Source organism: Scleropages formosus, chromosome 22 (assembly GCF_900964775.1).
Source record: "Scleropages formosus chromosome 22, fSclFor1.1, whole genome shotgun sequence".
NCBI classification, from domain to species: Eukaryota; Metazoa; Chordata; class Actinopteri; order Osteoglossiformes; family Osteoglossidae; genus Scleropages; species Scleropages formosus.
In genome coordinates, this window is record NC_041827.1 from 23774724 (window position 1) to 23796593 (window position 21870).

The following is a 21870-nucleotide window of genomic DNA, read 5'->3' on the forward strand; positions in this document are numbered from 1 at the left end:
CTATAATTAAGTCTACTAACATAAGCCGTATCTCGCATGTCTTGCTGCCTATTTGCCCTACTCTACTGTACTGTACTGTACCCCGGTCACCGGTGTGTCCGAGCTCGCGCTGGCTGGGCCGGGCGGGGAGGGGAGGGGAGGGGAGGGGAGGGGCGGGGCTGCAGCACCAAAGGTACATCTCCGCCCCTGGGGGGTGTCGCCAACGCAAATGAGCGCATTGCATCCACCTGCCAGCGCTTCTCTCCAGCACTCGGAGGCGCGGGAGCTGCGAGCGACCGGAGGAGCGGGATACGGCGGGCCGAACCAAGCCGAACCGAACCGAGCTGCCAGTTGAAAAGGCGCGTCTCTCCACGCGTCTAGGATTGCGTCGCTCGTTGAGCCGCGTGCCTGTGCCGGTACAAGTAGAGTAAATGAGTGAGTAACGAGAAGGACTGACTGACTGAGTGAATGAGTGAGTGACTGACTGAGTGACCGACCGTCACTCCGGAGACGCGGACCTGAGAAAGAGAGAAACTCACTCAGCTCAGCCAGGTGTCGCGGGCGGCGCGACTGCGGATCTTGCGGGATTAACGTCACACTTGTCTTGTCGGAGCGAAAAAGCAGCGCCGCGGCTTTGCTTTGGTGGATTGATTCTCGGTCGCCGGTGCTGCTTCCCTACGTGACTTTCATGAGTGGAAAAGTTGTCTTTGGCGCCCGGTAAAAACAGGGTAAGCGCACCCGCGAGGCACCGCGTGCTTCTCCTACCAACCATCCCTTCTTTCTTCACGTGTTCTCTCCTCTCCTCTGTTGTGTCTCTTATTTGTGTGTCTCTGCCTTCCTACCGTTGCTTGTGCTCCAGACCTACTGTCACACATCATCATCATGGGCACCGTTTCCAGTTCTCTTTATCGGTGTTAAAAAAGATATAATTTTATTAATATTAATTATCCTTAGTCCTGGATCGTTGTTCTCCTCTACGCAAGGAAGTATTTCCCGAGGGGAAGGTAAGATTTTTTTCCCCCAAAAGTTACCAAGGCGCCTCATTTTCTTTCAGCGGCTAAAGTGTTTAGGGCAAGTCGTGCCGTCACACAGACAGAGGGTCCTGGGTTCGAAACCCAGCCATGCAGCTGTAGCACTCTTGACCAACGTACTACTTGTCGCTTGAATGGACACAATAAGAATCACGCCGGTGTATCAATGGATGAGTCAGTGCAAATTGTACCACTAGTAATATAATAATTGCTGAAAGAAATGAAGCACGTTTGTGACTGTCTCATATAACTTTTAATGACAGGCACTGGATTTTTAAAATGAAGGTTTATTAAAAATCCTTTGCGAGTTGTCCTCGGAAAAATAGTGGCGAAATGTGCTCTTTCTTTGTGTGTGCTGTGCGTCATTAAAACACGCTGCGCGTTTACTGTTCGCGCTCAGTGACACGTGTGATACCAGCGACACTTTTTTTTTTTTTTTTTTTTTTTTTTTTTTTTTTTTTTTTTTTTTTTTTTCTCCACGAAACAAGGCCAACATACAGAAAAATATTATTAAACACGTCGATGGGAAAGGGGTACAGTACTTCCACCGAATTGTATAGACAGCCTGCCAAGTCCACCCACCACGTTTATCACAAAAAAGAACCATGTCTAGGATGTCTGATTTATTTACCCATATTAAATAGAATCCCACATTTCTTTAAGACTGCTTTTCTTCTAAATTGTAGTGTTCAGTTTTGTGCCAAAGTACCAAGTGCTCAGTTTAATGATGCTAGGAATTGATGATTATAAGTGCAGATTTGCACAGACAAATTATAATGGAGTCAATACTCCATGTATCATGTATTTCTGAATACTGTACATAAGGTTGTGAACCCAGTGACTCGTCTTCATCTCCGCGACACTTCAGTCCGCACTACACTTGTCCCTTGTCACTTGTCCACGTTTCCCAAAGGACCCTGGAACTGGAAGTGCTGGAAGTTCTCAACGTGTGAGCCGACACGTATTTCCAGTTTGTGTGTGTGTGTGTGTACTTTATTATTACTTCTTGCGTGGGGCGGGGGGGCCCTCACATGATCGTGTTCGTCAAAGTAGCGGTTCGATCCTGTGAATTCCCTTATAAAAATCTAAAAAACACCGAGGAAGGAGAACTTAGTGACGAAATGCTCTGATGTTACAGTACTTTTTACTGTTAACACATACATACCCGTAAATTCTCTCTCGTGAAACCGCGTGCGCTAAGTGCATTTCATTTGTCACCTGTCAGGACTGGTGACAAGTGGAAGGCAGCGAAACCCTGGGAATCATGTGTTACAATGTGTTATAATCATGTGTTACACTGTAACACACTGCGATACAGTATTACAAATCAAATGTGTTACAATGTATACTGCACTCTGGGAAACAATGGAATGGAAATTGTCTGTCTGTTCACCTGCACGTGTTGAAAAGCCTCGATTTTTAAGTCGGCTCAGAAATTAAACTTAAATACTATTTAATATAGATGTGGCCATACTCTGTATACAGATTGTTATTAAATAGTGCACACGTCAGAGAATTTAGCTGGTTTGGTTCGAAATAGGCCGACAAATGTTATGCTGCAAATTTTATAGAATTTAAATTTAAAAATAATTCCTTTGATGTTATGCCAAGTTATTTGTATTCAGTAGTCACGTGAAGCGTTACGCGCTCATTCTTTTTTCCACTGACTTTTTTTCATATATTGACAGACTGCAGCATACTGCTAAATTTAGGCGTTGATTAAGGTGAATTAGTGTGATTATAATCTCAATCCAATCTTAGAGTAACCTACAACTAAACCAGTATCCTAGTGGCCTTAAGACTTAAGTGAGGGTCGCGTGGAGCTCAGATACGTTATCATTTATTGTCAATAATATTGACACTTTTACTGTTTCGCCTCGGTTCAACTCGTTTAGGTATTCTTATTATTATCATGATTATTATTTTAAATGTATTCAAATACTCCTAAGGTTTAACGTCGAGGCGCTCTAGAGAGTCTAGTTCATCGTTCGGGTCGTTTTCAGAGTTGAAACCAGTCAGTCAAGTGAAGTGCGCTTCTTGATTTTTTTTTTAATGTATTTTATTTGCTGAAACACCGTGAAACGAAAAGAAATACTATATAACCTAAACAGCCCGCTTGTGCAGAACAAAATATAAAAATGAAGTAAAGGACATGATTTAGCAGTGCTGTACCTATATAATATATGTTTCTTCTTGTTTTCCATTCAAGTTTTAAGGGTCATTTTACTTGGACACGTGACGGTCCGTGTTTACAGCTCTGTGTTTATCCCCCAGTTTGTAGTTTACGCTCTCAAAGTTCACCGCCGCGTTCCCTCCACATGATTTATTATCTTACTGCCTGCTTTGGATAAACCTGAAATGCGCTGTTGGTCGAGGGACGGAGCCTGGACCCGGGCGTTTGTGTGTGAGAGAGAGAGTGTGTTTTTCACGAGGTTGTGCGAAGCGCCCGTTCTGCTGTATAAACAGCTGCAGCAAACCGCGCGCGCGTTTGAACAGCTGGCTGCGCGCGGCACCGACTCGCGCCGATTCGCGCCGTTTCTCTTCGCCGCCCTCCGTCCGCTGTCGCAATTTCACATTTCTCCAACTTTGTTTTAAAAAGTACATGTTACAGTTACAAACATGTAACTGCAGGCCACCCTGACCCCGTTAGACCTGTTTCCCCTTTTAAACCTGAAGGTCTCTGGTTCGAATCCCGCCTCCTGCTGTAGTAGTCGCAGTTATTAAGTTACCCTGAATTACTGTAGTATAACCTGTTGTATAGGTGGGGAAATTGGTGCAAAAATTGCACGATTGATCAATCCGCTTTGGCGTTGGCCAAATAAAGAGAACAAGAACAAGGACACTTAATACTAGTATTGATAACAAAGTATTAATAGTATTAATCAAATAGTGGACGGGACCTTCCTGCCCTTGCAGCAGCATCATCGGCATCATTGCACAGTGGAGACCTTGTCGCGGCGGACGAGCAGGAGGGAAGAGAACTGCACTGAGGGGCTAAAAAAGAAAAGAGCTGTAGGTGGACCACCTTGTGTTCACGGCTTCCATCAGCATGGAACATGGAACAGCCATCGACCTGTTGGTGTCGCAGGGAGCCATCGATCCCACGAGGTCGATGGCTCATCGCGTGCCGGGGAAGGGAGATTTCACAAGCAGGCGGCTATATTGCGTGTTAAATTGCATACTTAAATAGTAGCAATGTTACTCATGACGCTGAACACACATTCTGAGGATGCTTGTGAAATAATGAAGTCATCATGCTTTGAATTATTTCACACCCTTGTTATGTAACTGAAGTTCAACATGCAGGTTCTGAGTCCATCTGTGAGAAGAGTCGCTGTTACAATGAATGTTTCGCCCTTGGTGCTATAATACATTCGCCTGAATGCTGGAAGACAGGATGACCGGCAAACTGAAACAATTGCCTCACTTTTGGGAACACGCAGCTCTGTGTCACCTCCTCTTTGTTCCATTCACACTTGTGTAGAGATGAAGAAATCCAGCAACAATGATATGACTGTGTAGAGATACTGTGTGGAGCTCACTTCTCCCACGGCAGACCTAGAGGAGCAAGCGTGCACGCGCGCGCGCACACACACGGGAAAGAGACCATAGTTTGTCGAACATTTTCAAGTACAGTTAACAAATTCAGTCAAGTACCATTTCCATCAAATGGAATTGTTTATGAAGTTGAGGGGCCTGGTTTCTTTCCACCTGCCTGGTGTGTTCTTTGTTTGGTGCATTTGCGGCAGTCTGGGCACGACTGTGGCACCAAGGTTTGCAACTCTCGGAGTACCTCTGATGGAATGGCAGGAATTTTGCTGTTGGATGTGAAGTGCAGGTGCTGAATGTCGAGCTCCCACAACGGTTGTGATGGTTCAAAGGTCTGTTTAATAAACTGACTGGCAGTATTGGAAGGTATAAATTGTTGCATAGTGTGATAGCTGTAAGATGGTTTTATTATTATTATTATTATTATTATTATTATTATTATTATTATTATTATTATTATTACTTAACATTAGTGTCCATTTCTTCCAAGCGCTATACCATTAATCACTCTGCCTCATCTTTGGTAAATTATTCAATTGGCTCCTGTAGTCCTCAGTTCAGTCCAGCAGCGTACATTTGACATAATTTCTTGCTCCACCATCCTGTTTGAAAGTATCTGGGGACATTCGTCAGGTTACTTTCCCTACATGGGTATAACACAAGCAGATTAGGTATTAAATACATCCAGACGTGACAGAAAGGCTCCTTTGTGCTCTCCCACTGTTAGCTTTTCTATTGTAAGGTACGTTATCCATTACAAGGCAGTGGATAAGTCACTTTAGCTGAGTAACTCTAAACACATCTGGTTTGCGTTCTGCTACTAAGACCTGATCCGTTTGTATATGAGTTTCATCTTATGTATATCTTTAGAACTTTTAAATGCATTTTGTTAAACCAACCCTGCAGTCAGTTTTACCGCACTTAACCGCTGATACTTTTTTATGGCCCTTTTTCTTAAGATTTGAATATGTGTGTATGTATGTGTGTGTGTGTGTTTGTGCGCGCAGGTCTCCTTTCTGTGCTTAGCAAGTGTGTTTTGTGTGCCACAGGAAACTGAAGACCATGCTGTTAGACAGTCTGTGGTCAGTGTGGACCCTGCTGACCCTCCTGGGGGTTTGGCCAAAAGGCTCCCAGAGTGATCCTGCCACTGCCCCACGAGTCTTCCTCTGCTTCAAAGGTAAGGAGAAGGGGAAGGGAGTATATTGGGGGTCGTCTTCTGAGCTGGTAACTTTTTTTTTTTTTTTTTTTTTTTTCCTGAACTAATTTCAATTCTCAGCGTCCATTGGAAAGGACCATCTTACCGTTGATTTCTCTGGAACTATGCCCAATTCTAAACTCGTGGACTGTGACGATAAACTCTGTGGGTATTCGGAGTGACTGGTGATCTGATGATTAGCGAATGAGTTAATTTGGTTTCTGACAAGTGTTTTCACTTAATAGACAGGAAGTTGCTGGAGGAGATGGGGGGCCCGTGTTTCCCCGCAGCCCTTTCCCAATTAAGAGGAACAAATCATGCAGCTCTAATTTGCTTTCCCTTAAACATCCTGGCAAGATTTTCAACAGCTGGTTTTGCTACAGAAAGTCCTGTGCGTCATATTCCGAGAAGAACAAAACAAATTCCAGGCTTGGAAATAGCTTTTCTGCTTTTGACACACCGAGAAGAGCAATAGTCACTGAAATGTCTGCTTTCCGTTCAGAATCGCTGTTCTTTGGGTCGTGATGTTCAGATGAGGCCAGTTTGTGCGGAGCATTCGGTGGAGACGTCGGTTAACCTTTGGCTCTGCCGTAAACCGGAGTAACATCACTTGCTGGTGCTGGAAGGAGAGACGTTCAGTACTGTAGAAGAATATCGTGCAGGATGGCAGCGCATAGGCATAAAATGCATTAGTCAGGTGAGGTGTGTGTGTGTGTGTGTGTGTGTGTGTGTGTGTGTGTGTGTGTGTGTGTGTGTTGTGGGTAGCGGCTTGCAGGATATCGGAGGAATGGGGATTACAGACAGCAAATTGCCTGGATCAACAGAGCGGAGCAGTTTCCCCCAGGCCTGTCCCACCCGGAGATCAAACCTGCGATTAGCCGGCGGAGCGATGGGGCGGGAAGCGCTGCTGTTTGCTCTGTTTGCGATTCCCAGGAGCAAAAGTTGACTTAATTAAGTAGACCACTGAGGTTCACTATTAGAGGCTTTTTCTGCCTCCTTCTTGTTTAATCAGGTTGGATTTTCCACCTCAGTGGGCACACAGCCAGAACTTGGCACTTTTTTCAAAAATTTCCAATATGGCTCAAGTCGTTATTTTTCTTTCTGTCTTCCTCTGCCTGCCTGCCTCACCTTTTGTATAGTCTTCACTGTGTAACGCTGAACGTCGTCATACCTTCTGCATTAGCTCTACAACTTTATTGCTTCCTTGCAACTTTTGGAAGACATTCTTAGTTTGTATCGTTCTTCTGAAACTATTTCAATTTCATCTATAATTTTCATTTCTGCATGGAAAATCACTGACATTTTACATATGTGTTTCTGCTGGATTTTCTAATAGTGATGTTTTTCTGTTAAGGTCTGCTAAATACTGCAAGGGTTCCCCTTGTTTTTTCGTTTGTCCAGGAGGAGCCCCCTCGTAGCTCAGCTTCTGCTTTCCAGAGGTTTCTTTAAATTCGTATGGGTGGGAGGTGTTTTTCTAAAAAGATTGACATTCCTTTTTGCCAGGTATTTTAGCTGCAGCACGACCAATTTCCACAGCAATCTCCCTTGACGTACAGCTGTAATAATTTTGGTGTAGGTACAGGCAACATTTAGTGTAATCCACAGTTAACATTCAAATCTTACTAGCTTGGCTCCTATGGATCTGTTTCACAAAGTTGGCTCAGAAGCTACGAGGAATTCGGCCGCCACAGTCCTCTTCACATACAAATGGCTCTAATGAGAACCAGGAAGCTGATATCCCCTTGTGTAATAAGAAGGGTGACAGTGCTCAGCGTTCTTGCCTAATCACCTTGAGCCGTCATTCCCCAGCAGGTCAGGACCTTGATCCCTTAAACCAGGAGCACTTGTTTGCTGTTAAACAGACTTGGCTCTTTATAACACACAGTCCCCTCCCTGCTACGACAGCCGATCCGGATTGTGTGTGCGTGCGCTTATACATATACATATATATATATATATATATATATATATATATATATTATAGCATATACACACTTTTTTCCCAGAATCCAGTGCTATTTCCATCATCGCCTGGTCTCCAGCAGAGTCCATTTCCCTTGAGAATGTTGTTCAGCGCTGCAGAGCAGCCATTCTCCACATTTTCCAGGCAGATGTAGAATTGTTCTATCCATTCTATACTGATTGCTTGAGTATGAAATTCATGTCTTCTCATATTAAGAGAAATAAGTCGCACGGTCTTTGATTTGCCCAACACCTCATTAAGCATTAAGGATGCCATTATCCTTAAGATGACGTATGGGCATCATGGTGTGTGCAGAGAAAATTCACGAGTATCTTTGTTACAGACGGATTGAAGCAGCGTAAGAATAACAAAAACTGGTGACTATATATTATATTATGCAAGATTCATTTTACAAAAATAATTACACATTTAGGTTCTTAATTTTGATACAGTGACTTGCATATATGAGAAGAATTGTCGCTGTGTGTTACATTTTTGCTGCCAGATGCTGCAACATCCATGGTTAATTGAGACCTAAATAATGTTTGCACATGTGGTCCTTATCAACCAGAAAGTGTGCTTATATTGACTTCTCTCTCAGCAGCAGGCTGGAATAACAGGTAAGGATATTGAGGACAGACTTTGGTCGACATTATCTCACGTCCTTTGTTATACAGCCCACTGTACAGAGGACTTTGACAGGAAAATCATTCTGAAAATTCAGAGGGCAGAGTCTGAATGGGGGATAAAGTGAAACTTCCTGAAAACCGTTTCAGATTAGTCAAAGGTGGAGATGCTTGAACTTTCCGTGTAATGCTTTTGTCACTCAGCCAACGTTGTGTATTCCAAGCAGCTGTTGGATTATTGTTCATATTTTGCTCAGCCGAGCATTAAAATGTTTTGCACCATTACACCATGTTATTTGTATTCTGTCAGCTGAAACCAAGTTGTTCTGTTCTGCACAGCTTGTTCTGTAGAACCAAGAAGTTGAAATGGTTGTCAGAATGAATACATCCTTGTATTACCATGAAAACCTACTCTCCATTAAATGCATTTAAAAATGGCCACAGTTTATTATTTTGGGCAATATAGCTACTGTTTCTCTACAGGTTGGTAGAAATACCCTGGTACGATGTTCTCAAATGGAAAAAGTTTCCCCAACATGTAGCTGCATTCTGTAGTCGTTGATGGAGGAGTTGTTTTAAAGACTGAATTTTTAGAATTAGTTTTTAAAATCATACTATAATTAGTTGTGTTGGTATTTTACTGCTCATATTGATACTAATTTGACATCTGCCTTCATGTGACAAAGTGGAGATGGGCTTTAAATTTAAGTATGGATTTCATGTTAAATGTCCCTGACGCAAGTTATGTATTGCATACATGTCATTGTTTATAGAATCTAACCTTAAGCTGCCGAAGAGACGGAAGTGAACGCCTCTTAAAGCTGAATGTTATCAGCTCTGATAAGTGCCGAATAAACATTGTTAAAGAGGATATAACCGCTCCTGTGAGAGCGAATAGCCTCGCACAGAACACACCTGCAGATCCAAGAGCAGCTTGTGATCCCTTTCTCTCCAACGCCATTGTGTCCTGATGATACCTGACCTACCTGTAAGCTGAAGTGATGCTCTCTCACGTGCCTTCGTATCCACAAGAGATGCAAACTTTATGTTCATGTAACGTAATTCAATAGCGTACAGTACTGGACCTCACTCTCACTCGTTGCCTTGTTCTCTTGCGTTTAACTCTAGTTTGCGCTGAATTTGTGGCATGAAAACTTTGCCAACAGCTAAAGTCATTACGATCGGAACAGAAGCTGCATTGGGTTTATCAGTTGTTCGGATGCAGAACTGCCCTCTTACCACAATCGCTCAGGGTTATTGGCGTGAGACATAAGAACAGCGAGATGGTGTAGAACAGAAAGCGATGGCAAATCTGAAAGATCTAGATTTATGGAGTGTTTCAAAGAAGTGTACTGGTACTGATTTCTGTTGTACTCGTTCCATCAACTAAGCCTTGACCTCCTGTGCTTGTGTTGCAATGGCTGTGGACAGAGAACGTACAGTTTAAGAAAGGGGAAAACGCCGTTGTGCTTTTCGTGATTGAGCTGCATTCTGCTATCCTGCACTGAATTTTTGTCATTTGTATGGGATTTCACTTTGGCATAAGATAGTGAGGAGTGACACAGTATGCGCTGAATTTGTGTCACTTTATGATGAGTATTTATGCCGCAATAGGAAGAGAATATAAAGCAAGTGTGAAGTACAGCTTGAGAGTACATGTGCATGTTCACATTCATTTTATATACTCGTCCGATTGTGGTGTTTTCATCCACAGACAGGATTATGGAAAATGGTAAGAATGTGACAGAGAAACCTTTTAGATTGCGTGACGTAACGTTGGATTAACCCCCTGCCCGTGGGTCGTGTGAGGGGGGGATGGTGACGGAGGCCAAATCCATGGAGAGAACAGGATAATGTGGGTCAGCGTGATCATCTCTGGCCAAGCACAGCTGGAACGCTGAGTGTCCCCCGCAGTACTAGAGCTCTGCCCACCGTAACCCACAGTCTGTTACATATACACACTCATGTCGAGTGCACATCTGTCCTCTCAGTGTGCCAAGGGTCACTATTTATATCCAGTTCCTTAATCACAGCCTATTTTAGGTGCCGGGGTCAGAAGCACTATGGGGTTAACTGCCCCTATGAGGAACATGAGCGCACTTATGGAGTAATACCTTAGTTTGCTTCCAGTTGCCTTGAAAATGTTCACTTTTCTGCTAAGGTCTAGAAAATACCTGTCAAAATAGAAGCACTGAAGAAACTGCGTGAAAGAACTGCTTTGCTTGAGCAAGTTAGTTCCATTCAGGTTCGATGCCCTTGTGCTAGAGAGGATCGCAGTGGAAACATGCTGAGAAGGCAGAGTCAAACCTTCCTATTCCCAGCAATGGTCCCCAGCTTCTTTTTCCCAGGTCATCCAAGAGATATAACCTCTCCACCGTGTCCAATAACTACCCCGTCATGTCCTCCCGATGGAACACATACGGTATAGATGGTATAACTCCAGCGGGAGTCAGTCTGGGAGTATTCTTGCAATATGCCTGAATCACTTCAACTGGCTCCTCTTGATCCAGAGGACTATCGACTCTTTGTCAGGGCTCTTCCGGATCTCTGAGGTCCTCAGCTGGTCACAGAGCAAGTCCAGCAACCTTGTTCAGAAACCTCATTGTAGCTGCTTCTATCGGCAGTCTTGTCTTTTGGTCATTGCCCAAAGCTCATGACTATAGGTGAGGATGGGGCTGTAGAGGTGGTGGTAAACCAAAAGCTTTGTCTGTAAAATTGATTCCCACTTCATCACCACAGATCAATACAGTGCCCGCAGGACTGCTGACACGGCAGTGATCCGTGTTCGTCTCGCACTCCCTTCTCCCGTCATCCGTGAACAGCTGGGCAGCTGCTAGCATCGTGGTTAGAGCTGCTGCCTTTGGACCCAGAGGTTACAGGTTTGAATCCCTTCTCCAGCTGTAGTACCCTGGGGTAAGGTACTTACCCTAAAATGCTCTAGTACAATTACCCAGCTGTATTAAGGGGTAAATAAGTGTTGGTAGAGTAACATTGTAAGTCACGTTGGAGAAAAGCATCAGCTAAGTGAGTAAATGAACAAGACCCTGAGATACTTCCACTAAGGGCAGTTGTTCCACATCACTTGGAAAGAGCAACACACTTTCAGGAGCATGACCTGAGACTGGTAGATGCTGGTGTTCAGAGCAGCTGTGTCACATGTGGCAGCAAAAGGGTCAAGTGTCCATGGAAGGTTACAGTCCTAGAGCTGTGTAATCCACAAGAAGCAGAGTTGCCCCCACCAGCTGAATGCTGTTCAAACCTTGGCTGTGTTTTGATATCCTGTTTGTGTGTAACATAAACACGAATGCAGACAAAACTCAATCTTGGCAGAGTCCGACACCCACATCGAATAGGTTCAGCTTAACACCGGCAATATGGACACAGCTCACAGTCTCTTCATACTGATTACAGGCATCAGGAGTCCCAGCACCCCATACTCCTGCAGCACGTCCCATAGCGCATGCCGAGGGAAACACTCCTGTCTTTTCCAAGTCTACAAAACACATATTGACTGTATTAGCATATTTCCCTCCCCCTCAAGCATCTGTGCCAGCAGCAGATCTGGTCCCCTGTTCCCTGACCAGGAGGAAGTCATTGTCTCTGCTGAATCAGGTATTGGGCACAGTCTGCTTTTCAGTACCCATGCATAAGCATCACCAGGGAGGCTGAGGAGTACCCCCGGTATCTTCCTGTGGTTAGAACACACCTTTCAGTCCCCTCCCTTAAATATAGGGACCAGCACACCAGTTTGCCACTCTAGAGGTACCCTACCCATCTTCAATACTACACAGAAGAGTCGCATGAGCTATGCTACCCCCACCCCGTCCGGTGCTTTTAACATCTCTGGCAGAATCTCATCGACTCCTGCAGCCCTAACACGATGGAAGCAGTGTTTGACACCTTTGGTGGATTGGAATCTGTCTCCGTTCCTCAAGCAGGCTGTTATATAATAATAGACAGCCTTTAAAATCAATCCACGTGCTCCTCTGTGTTTTCCCGTCGGCCCCACTGCGCTGTTCCCCTGCAGTCACACTTCATCGGGTCCACAATAAGCCCGGTGTTCCATGATTTCTCATACATGTGTGCGGAGTCTGTCTGAAAACGGACGGGTTTGTCTCCCGCTCAATTTTAACAATTATCACCATTAAGGTGATGATGAAAATCAGGCTTCTGTCTGACCTGTTCCCTGTGGCTGTAAATTGCTGTTGTCGTCCGGTCTTCATAATTTTTTTAGTTTAAATGCAAAGAAAAAATGGACTTGTGTGCGATAAAAGGGCTTGCAGTGTGTGTGTGTGCGTGAGGTTTAAGTTGTAATCCAGTAAGACTGAGTCTGTAAGAGCAGCCTGAATGGAAAGCTTTTCCACGATTGAATCAACATTACTGCCTCACTCCGTTTTCCCTTCTCCCTCTTCCTGGGGTCACAGAGAAGCAAAAGCAATCGGCTCTTAAAACAGCTGGACAGAGAGGGACACTGTCTACTGGAGCCCAGTGTGATCCGTCTTACTCATCTGCTTCGGCAGCACTTAGCCATGAGAAACGCTAACACCGGAGCTTTAGTTAAGTGCCGTAGACTAACTTGGTCAGGATATTCTGCAGTCGGTGAGAAGGCAGTGGGGAAGTGCTGCCGAAAATGGATCTGGATTAACCACCCAGACTTGCCCAGGCAGAGCTAGGACGGGAAACTTCATTGGCTTCAAAAGCGAACTCAGTCTGGAAAGGGAAGTTTGATATCAGTCGAAGCTGATTTCAGTCAGCAGGCTTTCTCTTTTCGAGTCCCTTTTCGAATCCACCGGGCTTTTGCACATGAAGGCTTTTTTGAAATTTAAAGTTTTGGGAAATGTATGTCTTATCTTTCTCCGTGGTGTTCTGAAGGTGCTTTGAAAAACATATTTATCATCCTACAAGAACCAGAGATGGGTCTCAGTTATCCTAACAGCTCATGGGATGTGATGCGCGGTCATCATTCCTTCACCTCTCTATTTAAATATTGAAATTCTGTCCTTTACCTGTAGTAATTGGTGATTGAATTTTAAAGAAAACCACTTCTTCCCAGTTTTAAGATTTCAAAAATTGGGGACCTGGCAACTATCCAAGAAAGCTTTAAAAAAGAAAAAAAAAAATTTCTCCTCAACTATTCTCTTGATCAGTCACAACCCAAACCCCTTTCTTGATGATGTCATGATCCATACGTTAAGTACTGTTACACATTTAACAGCGAAATGTGTTTTGCTGCTGTGCTCGACACCAGAAGTTCCCTCTCTAAATATGTGGATGACTGTGTTTTCAAGTGTTTAAATTTCTCCCTCTTGAAAAACTGACATTTGATTTGTATGACAGCTCTGATGAATTATGGAATATGCGGACACCCTACTAGAAGATATTATAACAGTCCTTTCTACCTGTGATAAACCTTTTGACCTTGAGCTTTCACTCTCTGTAAGTGGACATATTTGCAATTTCTCAGTCCACTGTCTGTATACTGTTGTGACCCTCTGCTGTTCATAAAACAAATAAGATAATCAATGAAAAAATCTAAACGCTCTTTTATGCGTTTACAGCTCTAATGAAGACAAAAAAGGAAAGTATCGAACGCTAAGTGTGAGCACTGTTATTCCCTGCAGTTCTCTGGACTGTGTTTGTTTGTTTCTTCACATTGTGGAAAAATCCTACCAGGCTGTGGACTCTCTCGCTCCTGCTGCCCAACAGAAGATCTATATCAAACCTGATTTGTGGGAAGACAAAGAAAATGACTGTAAATGCTAACAAATACAGGTTTCTATTACATATTAAACATCGGTTACATAAAAGAGAAGCAAAAGGTGTAATGCTGGACAAAGTTGCTTTGGTGGCCACATACAGTATCTGTCTAAAAGTCTGTTGCGAAATGTGCTTTTTTTACTCCGAGTTGTACTTTGCTCTGAACCAAAACTGTTGAATGAGTGAATGAGTGAATGTAATGAAAGAAACACACAAAGATGGTTCTTACTCGGGGTATCAATCACGTGATCCTGATACATGTGATGCTGTTCTTTTGTGGTAGCTATGATTTCTCCTCAACAGGAAGGAGAGTAGTTTTCAAATTTAAAATAAAAAAAAAAAAAAATTGCCCTTCATTAGAAAAAAAAAAAGCAGATCTGCCAGTAAATGGTGAGGAAACAATAACTGAAGAAAACTGAAATACTATCTCTGCTTTGGCAGTGCTTTTCCCAGCAGTAAAAACCAAACACCTCGTCCCCCGTAATAAGTAAACCGCTGCGTCCTGCTCCTTTTAATGAGGTGCTTAACCAGGGAAGAGGAGCCGCTCATTTTCTGTGGCTCGGATGGCCTGACTCGGCTCCTGAGGAAAGCGGGAGGCAAGTCATCCTCCATCCGCTGGCCGACTCAGCATCCCGAGGGTGTTTGCTGTGCGCTGCTGTCACATAGCATGTATTTCCCTGCAGGTCTGCATCATGCTCCTCCTTCAGCCCCTGCTCTCTGACGGCCCTCCAGACACAGCAGGCAGAGCAAGGGAAGCGGGGGGGCCGTGGGAGTGTCACCGGCGCTAAAATGAGAACGTGAGACTTCCCCGCAGTCCCTACAAGTCAGAAAGGGTATTAGATAGGGTGACCTGGGAGGAACTTTCATCATTGTCATACACACACTTATACGTACTGTAAGTCGCCTGTGTATTTGTGGAGAGTCTTGAAACAAGCTGCCCCAGATAGCACATATGATCCTGCATCCACTGGACTTCTCCTTCTGAAAAATACATGGCCAGCACAATATGTCACATCCAATGTGTCTCATCTGTTGCCCCTCTAGTCTTGCCGTTGCCAGCCTGCAGTAAATCAGCGCTACTTGCTTTGCTCGGCATGTTGGCTTTTAAACGCATGCAGCAGTATGTATGTCTGGTGTTTATTTTTGCCAGTTTATTAGTTTTCATTGCGGTAGGGAATAGTCAGTTGCTTCTCTTCGGCACTGTGCTCTTATAATTCCTGGTCACTGGACATTCCCAAGCTTGTCTAGATTGTCCAGCGCTGGGTTTGTCCATCAGAACACCACTTGCTAGAAATCCCCTCTTTTCGTATTTTCATCTGCAGCACGAGGCTTCTGGAGGAGTGAGGGGTGCCTGGAGGCACAGCTGAGACCAATAGAATTGCAGGCAAAGGTGCTGATTGCAGATTTTGTGGTTATTTAGGTGTCACTTAGCCAAGGAGTGGCACTGTCAGCGCTGGCTCACTCTGAAGGTTCCTTGATATTTCTACTGCTCTGCATGCAATGACGGTGTCTGAATTATTTTTTTTTTTTTATTATTCGCATAACTGTGCAGCGTGTGCCTTGGAGCATTCAAGTCTCGTTCTGTGGCTCTGCAGAAGCCTTCGGCACCCAGTGGAGGATCATTCGGTGGAAGTGGATGGAAGGTGGCAGTACATGCTCTAAATATAGTCCTTCCATTGTTACCCGTGTCAGTGCTGCCCCGGGCTCCATGTATCCCTCCTGTGCCCATCGACCCAGGTCAGGGTGACCTGGCATTTCTTGCCAAACTGCATCACCTTGTATTACCATTAAAAGAAATGCGTTAACTCTACCCAGAGGTGGAAGATGTTCTAGACCAGTCTGTCAGCTATGATATCTATGGGCTTTGCTTGCAGTCATTGCCTGCTGTTGATGCAGTCTGGGTCCTTCCAGGAAGAAACCAAGGTGTTACACACATCACTGGGTATTCTTCCAGTCATTTGGGAGTTGGTGGGAGCTTTCTTTTTGGTTCCTTAATTACTTTACTCCTGGGAAGTAAATATGTGATTATGAACTTATTACATTAATTTGGTGCTTTCCTCCAAAGTTAAAGTACATTTAATTTTTTAGCAGACACTTCTCTCCAAAGCAATTTCAAATGAACTCTATGTAGTGTTACTATCAGCCCACACTCCTTATTCACCACAGTGGCTTACACTGCTAGATACACTACTTACAATGGGTCACTTATCCATACATCAGTGGAACACACACACACTGTCTCTGTCACTCACACACTGTGGGGGAACTTGAACCGCATGTCTTTGGACTATAGGAGGAAACCAGAGCACCCAGAGGAAACCCACACAGGCATGAGGAGAACATGCAAACTCTACACAGACTGAGAGGGGATCAAACCCACATCTTCTCGCACCACCCAGGTGCTGTGAGACAACAGCACTACTCACTGTGCCACCTTGTCTACAGTTGTTTACCCATTTATACAGCCAGGGAATTTTCCTGGACCAATTTAGTAACTTGCTCAAGGGTACTGCAGCTGGTGGTGGGATTTGATCTGTAACCGTTGCATCCAGAGGCAGCAGCCCTAACCCTACCAACTGCTCCCATGTTTGTCACTATTGCCCTATTATTACACTAATTGTTTGTATTCATAGTAAATAAGTTTTTATTCAAATGCTTCCATATTTCTTTGATTTGCACAAGGCATTGACAGAAATGAGAAGCAGACCCATGGCCCAACTCCAAAGAATGACTAATGTTTTAAAGCTGTTGACAAAGAGAATGTAGCACTTAATCACGTCCTTTCCTTTCAAAGGAGCATTATGGAGAAGTGGTCCAGCTCATAATCTTTATTTTATTCTACCTCATTTGCCAAGCCTGATATTCAAATCAAATCCTCTCTGCACTTTTGTGCTTGGGCACTGGTTTGTTTTGCCAGTAAACAATATAGGTTTTCATTCTACAGGTGGCTGGTTGGGATGTAAACCCATCAAAGAAAAATGTGGGATTTTTCAACAGGAGCTAAATGTAATAGCAGTCTTCAGCAAACTGAGTTGCTCTTTCTTTTGTTGTAAGAGTCAAAGTTATTGAGAAATGGCTTGCATAACGTGCCTGGGGATTGGGCGTGAATAATTGTTGGAGATCTGAACATGGTGAGAGGTTAATCACATACCTGTAGCCCCCGTGTTCCTCAACTTGCTGGGGGCACAAAGAAAATGGGGGATGCTGCTTGCGGATACATTGAGCTCCCTAAAGCTGAGGAACCTTCTAAGTTGGTCCTTGAGTGAAGAGGTTCCTCATCTTCACTCGAGCCTCTGCAGTCCTGTGCTTCTGTTAAGGCCGCACCTGATCGTGTGGCGAAAAGATTGTACCTTGACAGACATGTCATGTGTTTTCCATATTCTTCTAATGTTCTGAAAACCAGGCCAAACTGGTTAAACTGGAGGAACGACTCATATGAGCTACTTATTCCTGCAGGGTCAGATCCAGCTTTGAGGTGTAAGTGCTGAATGCTGGTGAGCAAAGACCTGAGTAGCCATTAAGTTAAAATCCTCCTGGCTTTTATGAGGCACAGTTGGTTTTGGGTGTCGAAAACTTTGGATCTGCCTTGAGTGCTCTTGAACGTAAAGCCGTCCTAGAGGTAGATTAAAATGTCTGGAGAAATATCGCTTCCACTGGATTAGTTGTACTAATGATGAACGACAGAAAGGCCAACCTTTACCAAAATGTAAGCTGTGTTTCCCTGGTGATGACTAAAGTCTTCTGACTCGGACTGAAATGCAGAGGGGGGGCCTGTTTTCCATCCACCGCGAGACTGTTCGAGAAGGGTTCAGAAGGGCACGTGTCCATGGGCAGCAAGCTGACAATTTGGGGACTGGGCTGTGAGTGAAGGACTAATTAATTGTGGTCAATTACCCAGGGAGAAGTGTGTGTTTGGTAACACTGGGAGCTTTAGAAGTCTTGACTGGACTCAAACCTGAAGTTTCCATGTAGAAGATGATGCGCCAACACACATGTGGTTTGTGTACTCGCTATTCTTTGCGTGTAGAGCCTCTTTCTCTAGTGTGGGGTCCAGATTACAGTGCTAAACATGAAGATCACGCTTTGTCCAAACATTTGCACCCCTGCACTGGCTCGCATGTTTTTTTTCCCCCCTTTCATAGGTCACCAGGGAGGTTGTAACCCCTGAGGTCCAATTCCAGGGAGTGAAGTCAAGGCCGAGGTCTCGTTGCCCCCGTTTGTCCAGTCTGTCATCTTTTATTACCATATTCACATTTATGTGTACATGTATTCGTTTAGCAGACGCTTTTCTCCAAAGCGACGTACCTCTCAGTATGCAGTGTCCTTCTGCCCATATCTCCCTCGGCTGTGGCTTGTAACTGTCGCAGTCAAGAAACTGAGTTGTGTCTTGTTAGGAAGACTTGAAAACATTACAAAATTTTATGCCAAAGAGGCAGGGCAGAAAACGGCACTTGGAAATAGCAAGTTTGCAACCGGCTTTTCTGTGTTGCCTGAGAGTTCTGTGGAAGTGGGGGGTGGCGGAGGGGGGGTGACAAAAACGATATCGTGTCTGTGCTTCTTATTACTGAGCGATTTGAGGACTTTTTTTCTCTTTGCTGGTGTTCAGACAAAGCGAGAGTAATTCTTGCTTGCTTTCTCTTTTTTGTTTGTTCATAAGGCATATTTGTAGGTGTATAAGGTAAATGCTGTGAGGAAATGGGTTAAAGGACAGACTGGAGTTCATGTTGTGTGATTACCTGTAGTATTCCCACCATGCTCTGCTGTTTATTTTTTCGCTAGTGTTTTGTTTTCTGTTACTTTCTGGGACTGAAATGAGTTTTCTTGCACTCGGTTTTATGGACGTGAAACTTTGGCAGCAATATGATGTTTAAGATATTCTTGCCAATTGTGGACGATTTTGTGAGATTTCTTTGATTATTTATCTGTTGACCTATTTCCCCCGACCTCTCTCTTCAACGAGGTGTTTCTGCCCACAGAACTGCTGCTCACTAGATGCTTTTTGCACCTTCCTATGTAAACTCTAAACACTGCTGTGCATGAAGGGGGGGCGCGGTGGTGCAGCGGGTTTGTCCTGGTCCTGCTCTCTGGCAGGTCTGGGGTTCAAGTCCCGTTTGGGGTGCCTTGTGACAAACTGGTGTCCCGGCCTGGCTGCGTCCCCTCCCCCTTCAGCCTTATGCCCTGTGTTGCCAGGTTAGGCTCCAGTTCACCGTATCCCCTGCTTGGGACAAGTGGTTTCAGTGTGTTTGTGTGCGTGTGCTAAAGTGAGGCCTGCTTGCATCAACTGCACACTTCCTTGGAGGAAGATGACTTTCAAATAAGAGATGTGTTGATGCAGCTTTGTCCATGGATCTGGTAGCATTGCATGCATGGAGGAGCAGCCCTGTAGCATCTCTCCTCCTCCTCCTCATGTTGGATTGAAGCCGTTTACAAAGACTTTGAAATTGTGAGAGATTTGCTGAGATGAAGCACTGGGCTCCGCTCGGAGCGGTCGTGCGTGATGTCGTGATCAGCTTTGATGTTTTGTGCGCTTGCAAATGCAGCCTCAGTTTTGTGGCTGACCACACGTAGGAGGAGTAGGTGTTAATTGTTATGGGTGGAGGTGGGCTCTCCCCAATGACCATTGATACGGTGCCCTCCAGCTGAGGCTGCTGAACCTGTTTCATTTGTAACCCAGCTTTTGAGGTGAGTGGGAGGTCTGTGAAAGGGACTCTGTCACTCATGTCCCCTTCCCTGCCAAGGACCCCCTCCTGAGGGAGCTGCTGGCCCTCATGGCCGAGGGGTGCGTGCGTGGGCTTGCCTCCTCATTCACAAAGTCCATTTACCCTCTGGGAGACCTGGGGGCGGTTGACAAACGAGTGTTGAATGTTTTGTGAAAGGACTCCCACCTCAGCACAGATGTCCTTCTGCGTTGTCCCCGACCCTCTGCCTGGTGATGGGACACAAGCCCTCAGGAGGACTGAGGAGCGGGCAGTGTGGTACAATACAGTATGTATTTGTAATTGGCCTGTGTGGGAAATTAGAGGACTAGTGGAAGGCACATTGTTTGCAAGGGTTGGACACTCTTGACATAATTTCCTTAAGAACCAGTTGAGTAAATCCTGTTGAACCTGTAAGAAGCTCTTTAACGGGTCTGCATGAGTTGCTGGATGAGACCGTCTGCCAGATAACCTAATAATAGCAGTGACAATGATGATAGTGTAACGGGGTGGATGGAGCCAGCCATCAGGCCGTGGGTCCTGCTCCTTTTTTGGCTAATGCATGCTTGATTTAACCTTCCATTCCCAGAGATGGGTGTGTGTGGCTCCTGTTTTAGGGATATTAGGTTCCTTGCATACAATTCTGGTGCTCATCTCTCTCACCCCTTGCGTCCCAGAGCCGTTGGAGAGACATCGTTTCAAGAAAGGCAGAGCAGAGGTCATCTGTGTAGGGCTGAGAATTCCTGGGGATCACGTTTGTGAGTGACAGTGGAAAATCCTCTTAGACTGTGTGGGCAGCTCAGAGCTAGTGCCCCCAAATCATGTGCTAATGAAGACACTGCTGTCCTTTCATTGTGTGTGTGTGTGAGTTGGTGTGAGTGTGCAATACTCAACAAAGAGGGGAACTTTCCATATTGATCTGAAGGCTCCACCCTCGGAGAAAATATCGTCCCCAGTGGAAACCAACTCTCACGACAATCTCAAATAAACTGTTTTGTTTTGTGAATTTTTAAGCACAGAGGTTTTGCTCACATAAAGTCCTTGAACCAGCGGCCCACGTTGATGGGATATCATGAATATTTTATTGCCACTCTGGTGTAGTTATCATGAAGATGTGGCTCAGGGTCTCCCTGGCAAACTCCTGTGTGCTTTCCCAGGCTGTCAGCAAAGCCCCTTTCCATGTTTCTTCTGTTGGAGGACAAGAGGGGGGCACAGGGTGCGATTTCACGCTTGCTCTACACAAGCCTGGATCAGGCCGAAAGCCCCTGGTGGGGCTACACTGGGTGTCAGGTTTCTGCCTAGGCTCAGGTCGAGCTCCGTCTTTTCCTCCTCCACATCTCCCAAACCTGACAGGTTTTAGGCGGAGAGCAAGTATTGCACAAACTTTGCAAACTACGTGAATGGGTATGATCGTGATGTGAAAACTGAGAGTCCGAGGTGAGCTTTCCTCTCGTGACCTTCAGCAAGGCAACACTGGTAACGTGCAGCAGAGCTGCAGAAATGCGCAAGAATGTGAGAAATTTCACAAGCCACTTCTGGCCTCCTCTGAGCACCGTCGACAACTTGTAGCAAAGACTCCTGCGGGCTCTACCCTCTGGCTTCATGTGGTTGGTTCAAGTTGCCACCACTGGTCTCAGAGGTCACGGGTTTAAATCCTTGCCTGCCGTAGTACCTTTGAGCAAGGTACAGATTCAGAATTACTCTGGTAAAAATTACCCCGCTGCATAAATTGGTAAATCATTATAAGTACACACACACAGAGGCCAAAGCTGCTTATTTCAAGCAGGGTCGTGGCAAGCCAGAGCCTAACCCAGCAACACAGGGCACAAGGCTGGAGGAGGAGGAGGGAACAAACCCAGGATGGGACGCCAGTCCATCACAAGGCACCCCAAGCAGGACTTGAACCACAGACCCACCAGAAAGCAGGACTCGGTCCAACCCGCTGCGCCACCGCACCCCCCAGTACCATCTTAACATTTCAAGTTCCTCTGGAGAAAAGCATCAGCTAAATGAATCAATATAAATGCAGAGCAGTTTCGGTGGCACGGTGTTTTTGCCTGTATTGCAATGTCCA

General features: G+C 45.0%; 1 protein-coding gene across 4 annotated transcripts in view; it reads left to right on the forward strand.

Moving 5' to 3' along the window:
- The first annotated feature begins 225 nt into the window (after positions 1-225).
- LOC108923367 (semaphorin-3F-like) overlaps positions 226-21870 on the forward strand; it is a 72224-nt gene continuing 50579 nt past the window's right edge. The window contains exons 1-2 of one of the 4 annotated variants that reach the window (XM_029247667.1): positions 226-707; positions 5609-5736. In XM_029247667.1, coding sequence (XP_029103500.1) covers positions 5622-5736 — 115 coding nt within the window. In that variant the 5' untranslated portion in view covers positions 226-707; positions 5609-5621. Of the gene's footprint in view, positions 708-5608; positions 5737-6286; positions 6452-21870 lie in introns of those variants that run through there. The other 3 variants (XM_029247669.1, XM_029247670.1, XM_029247671.1) reach the window with 3 other exon arrangements.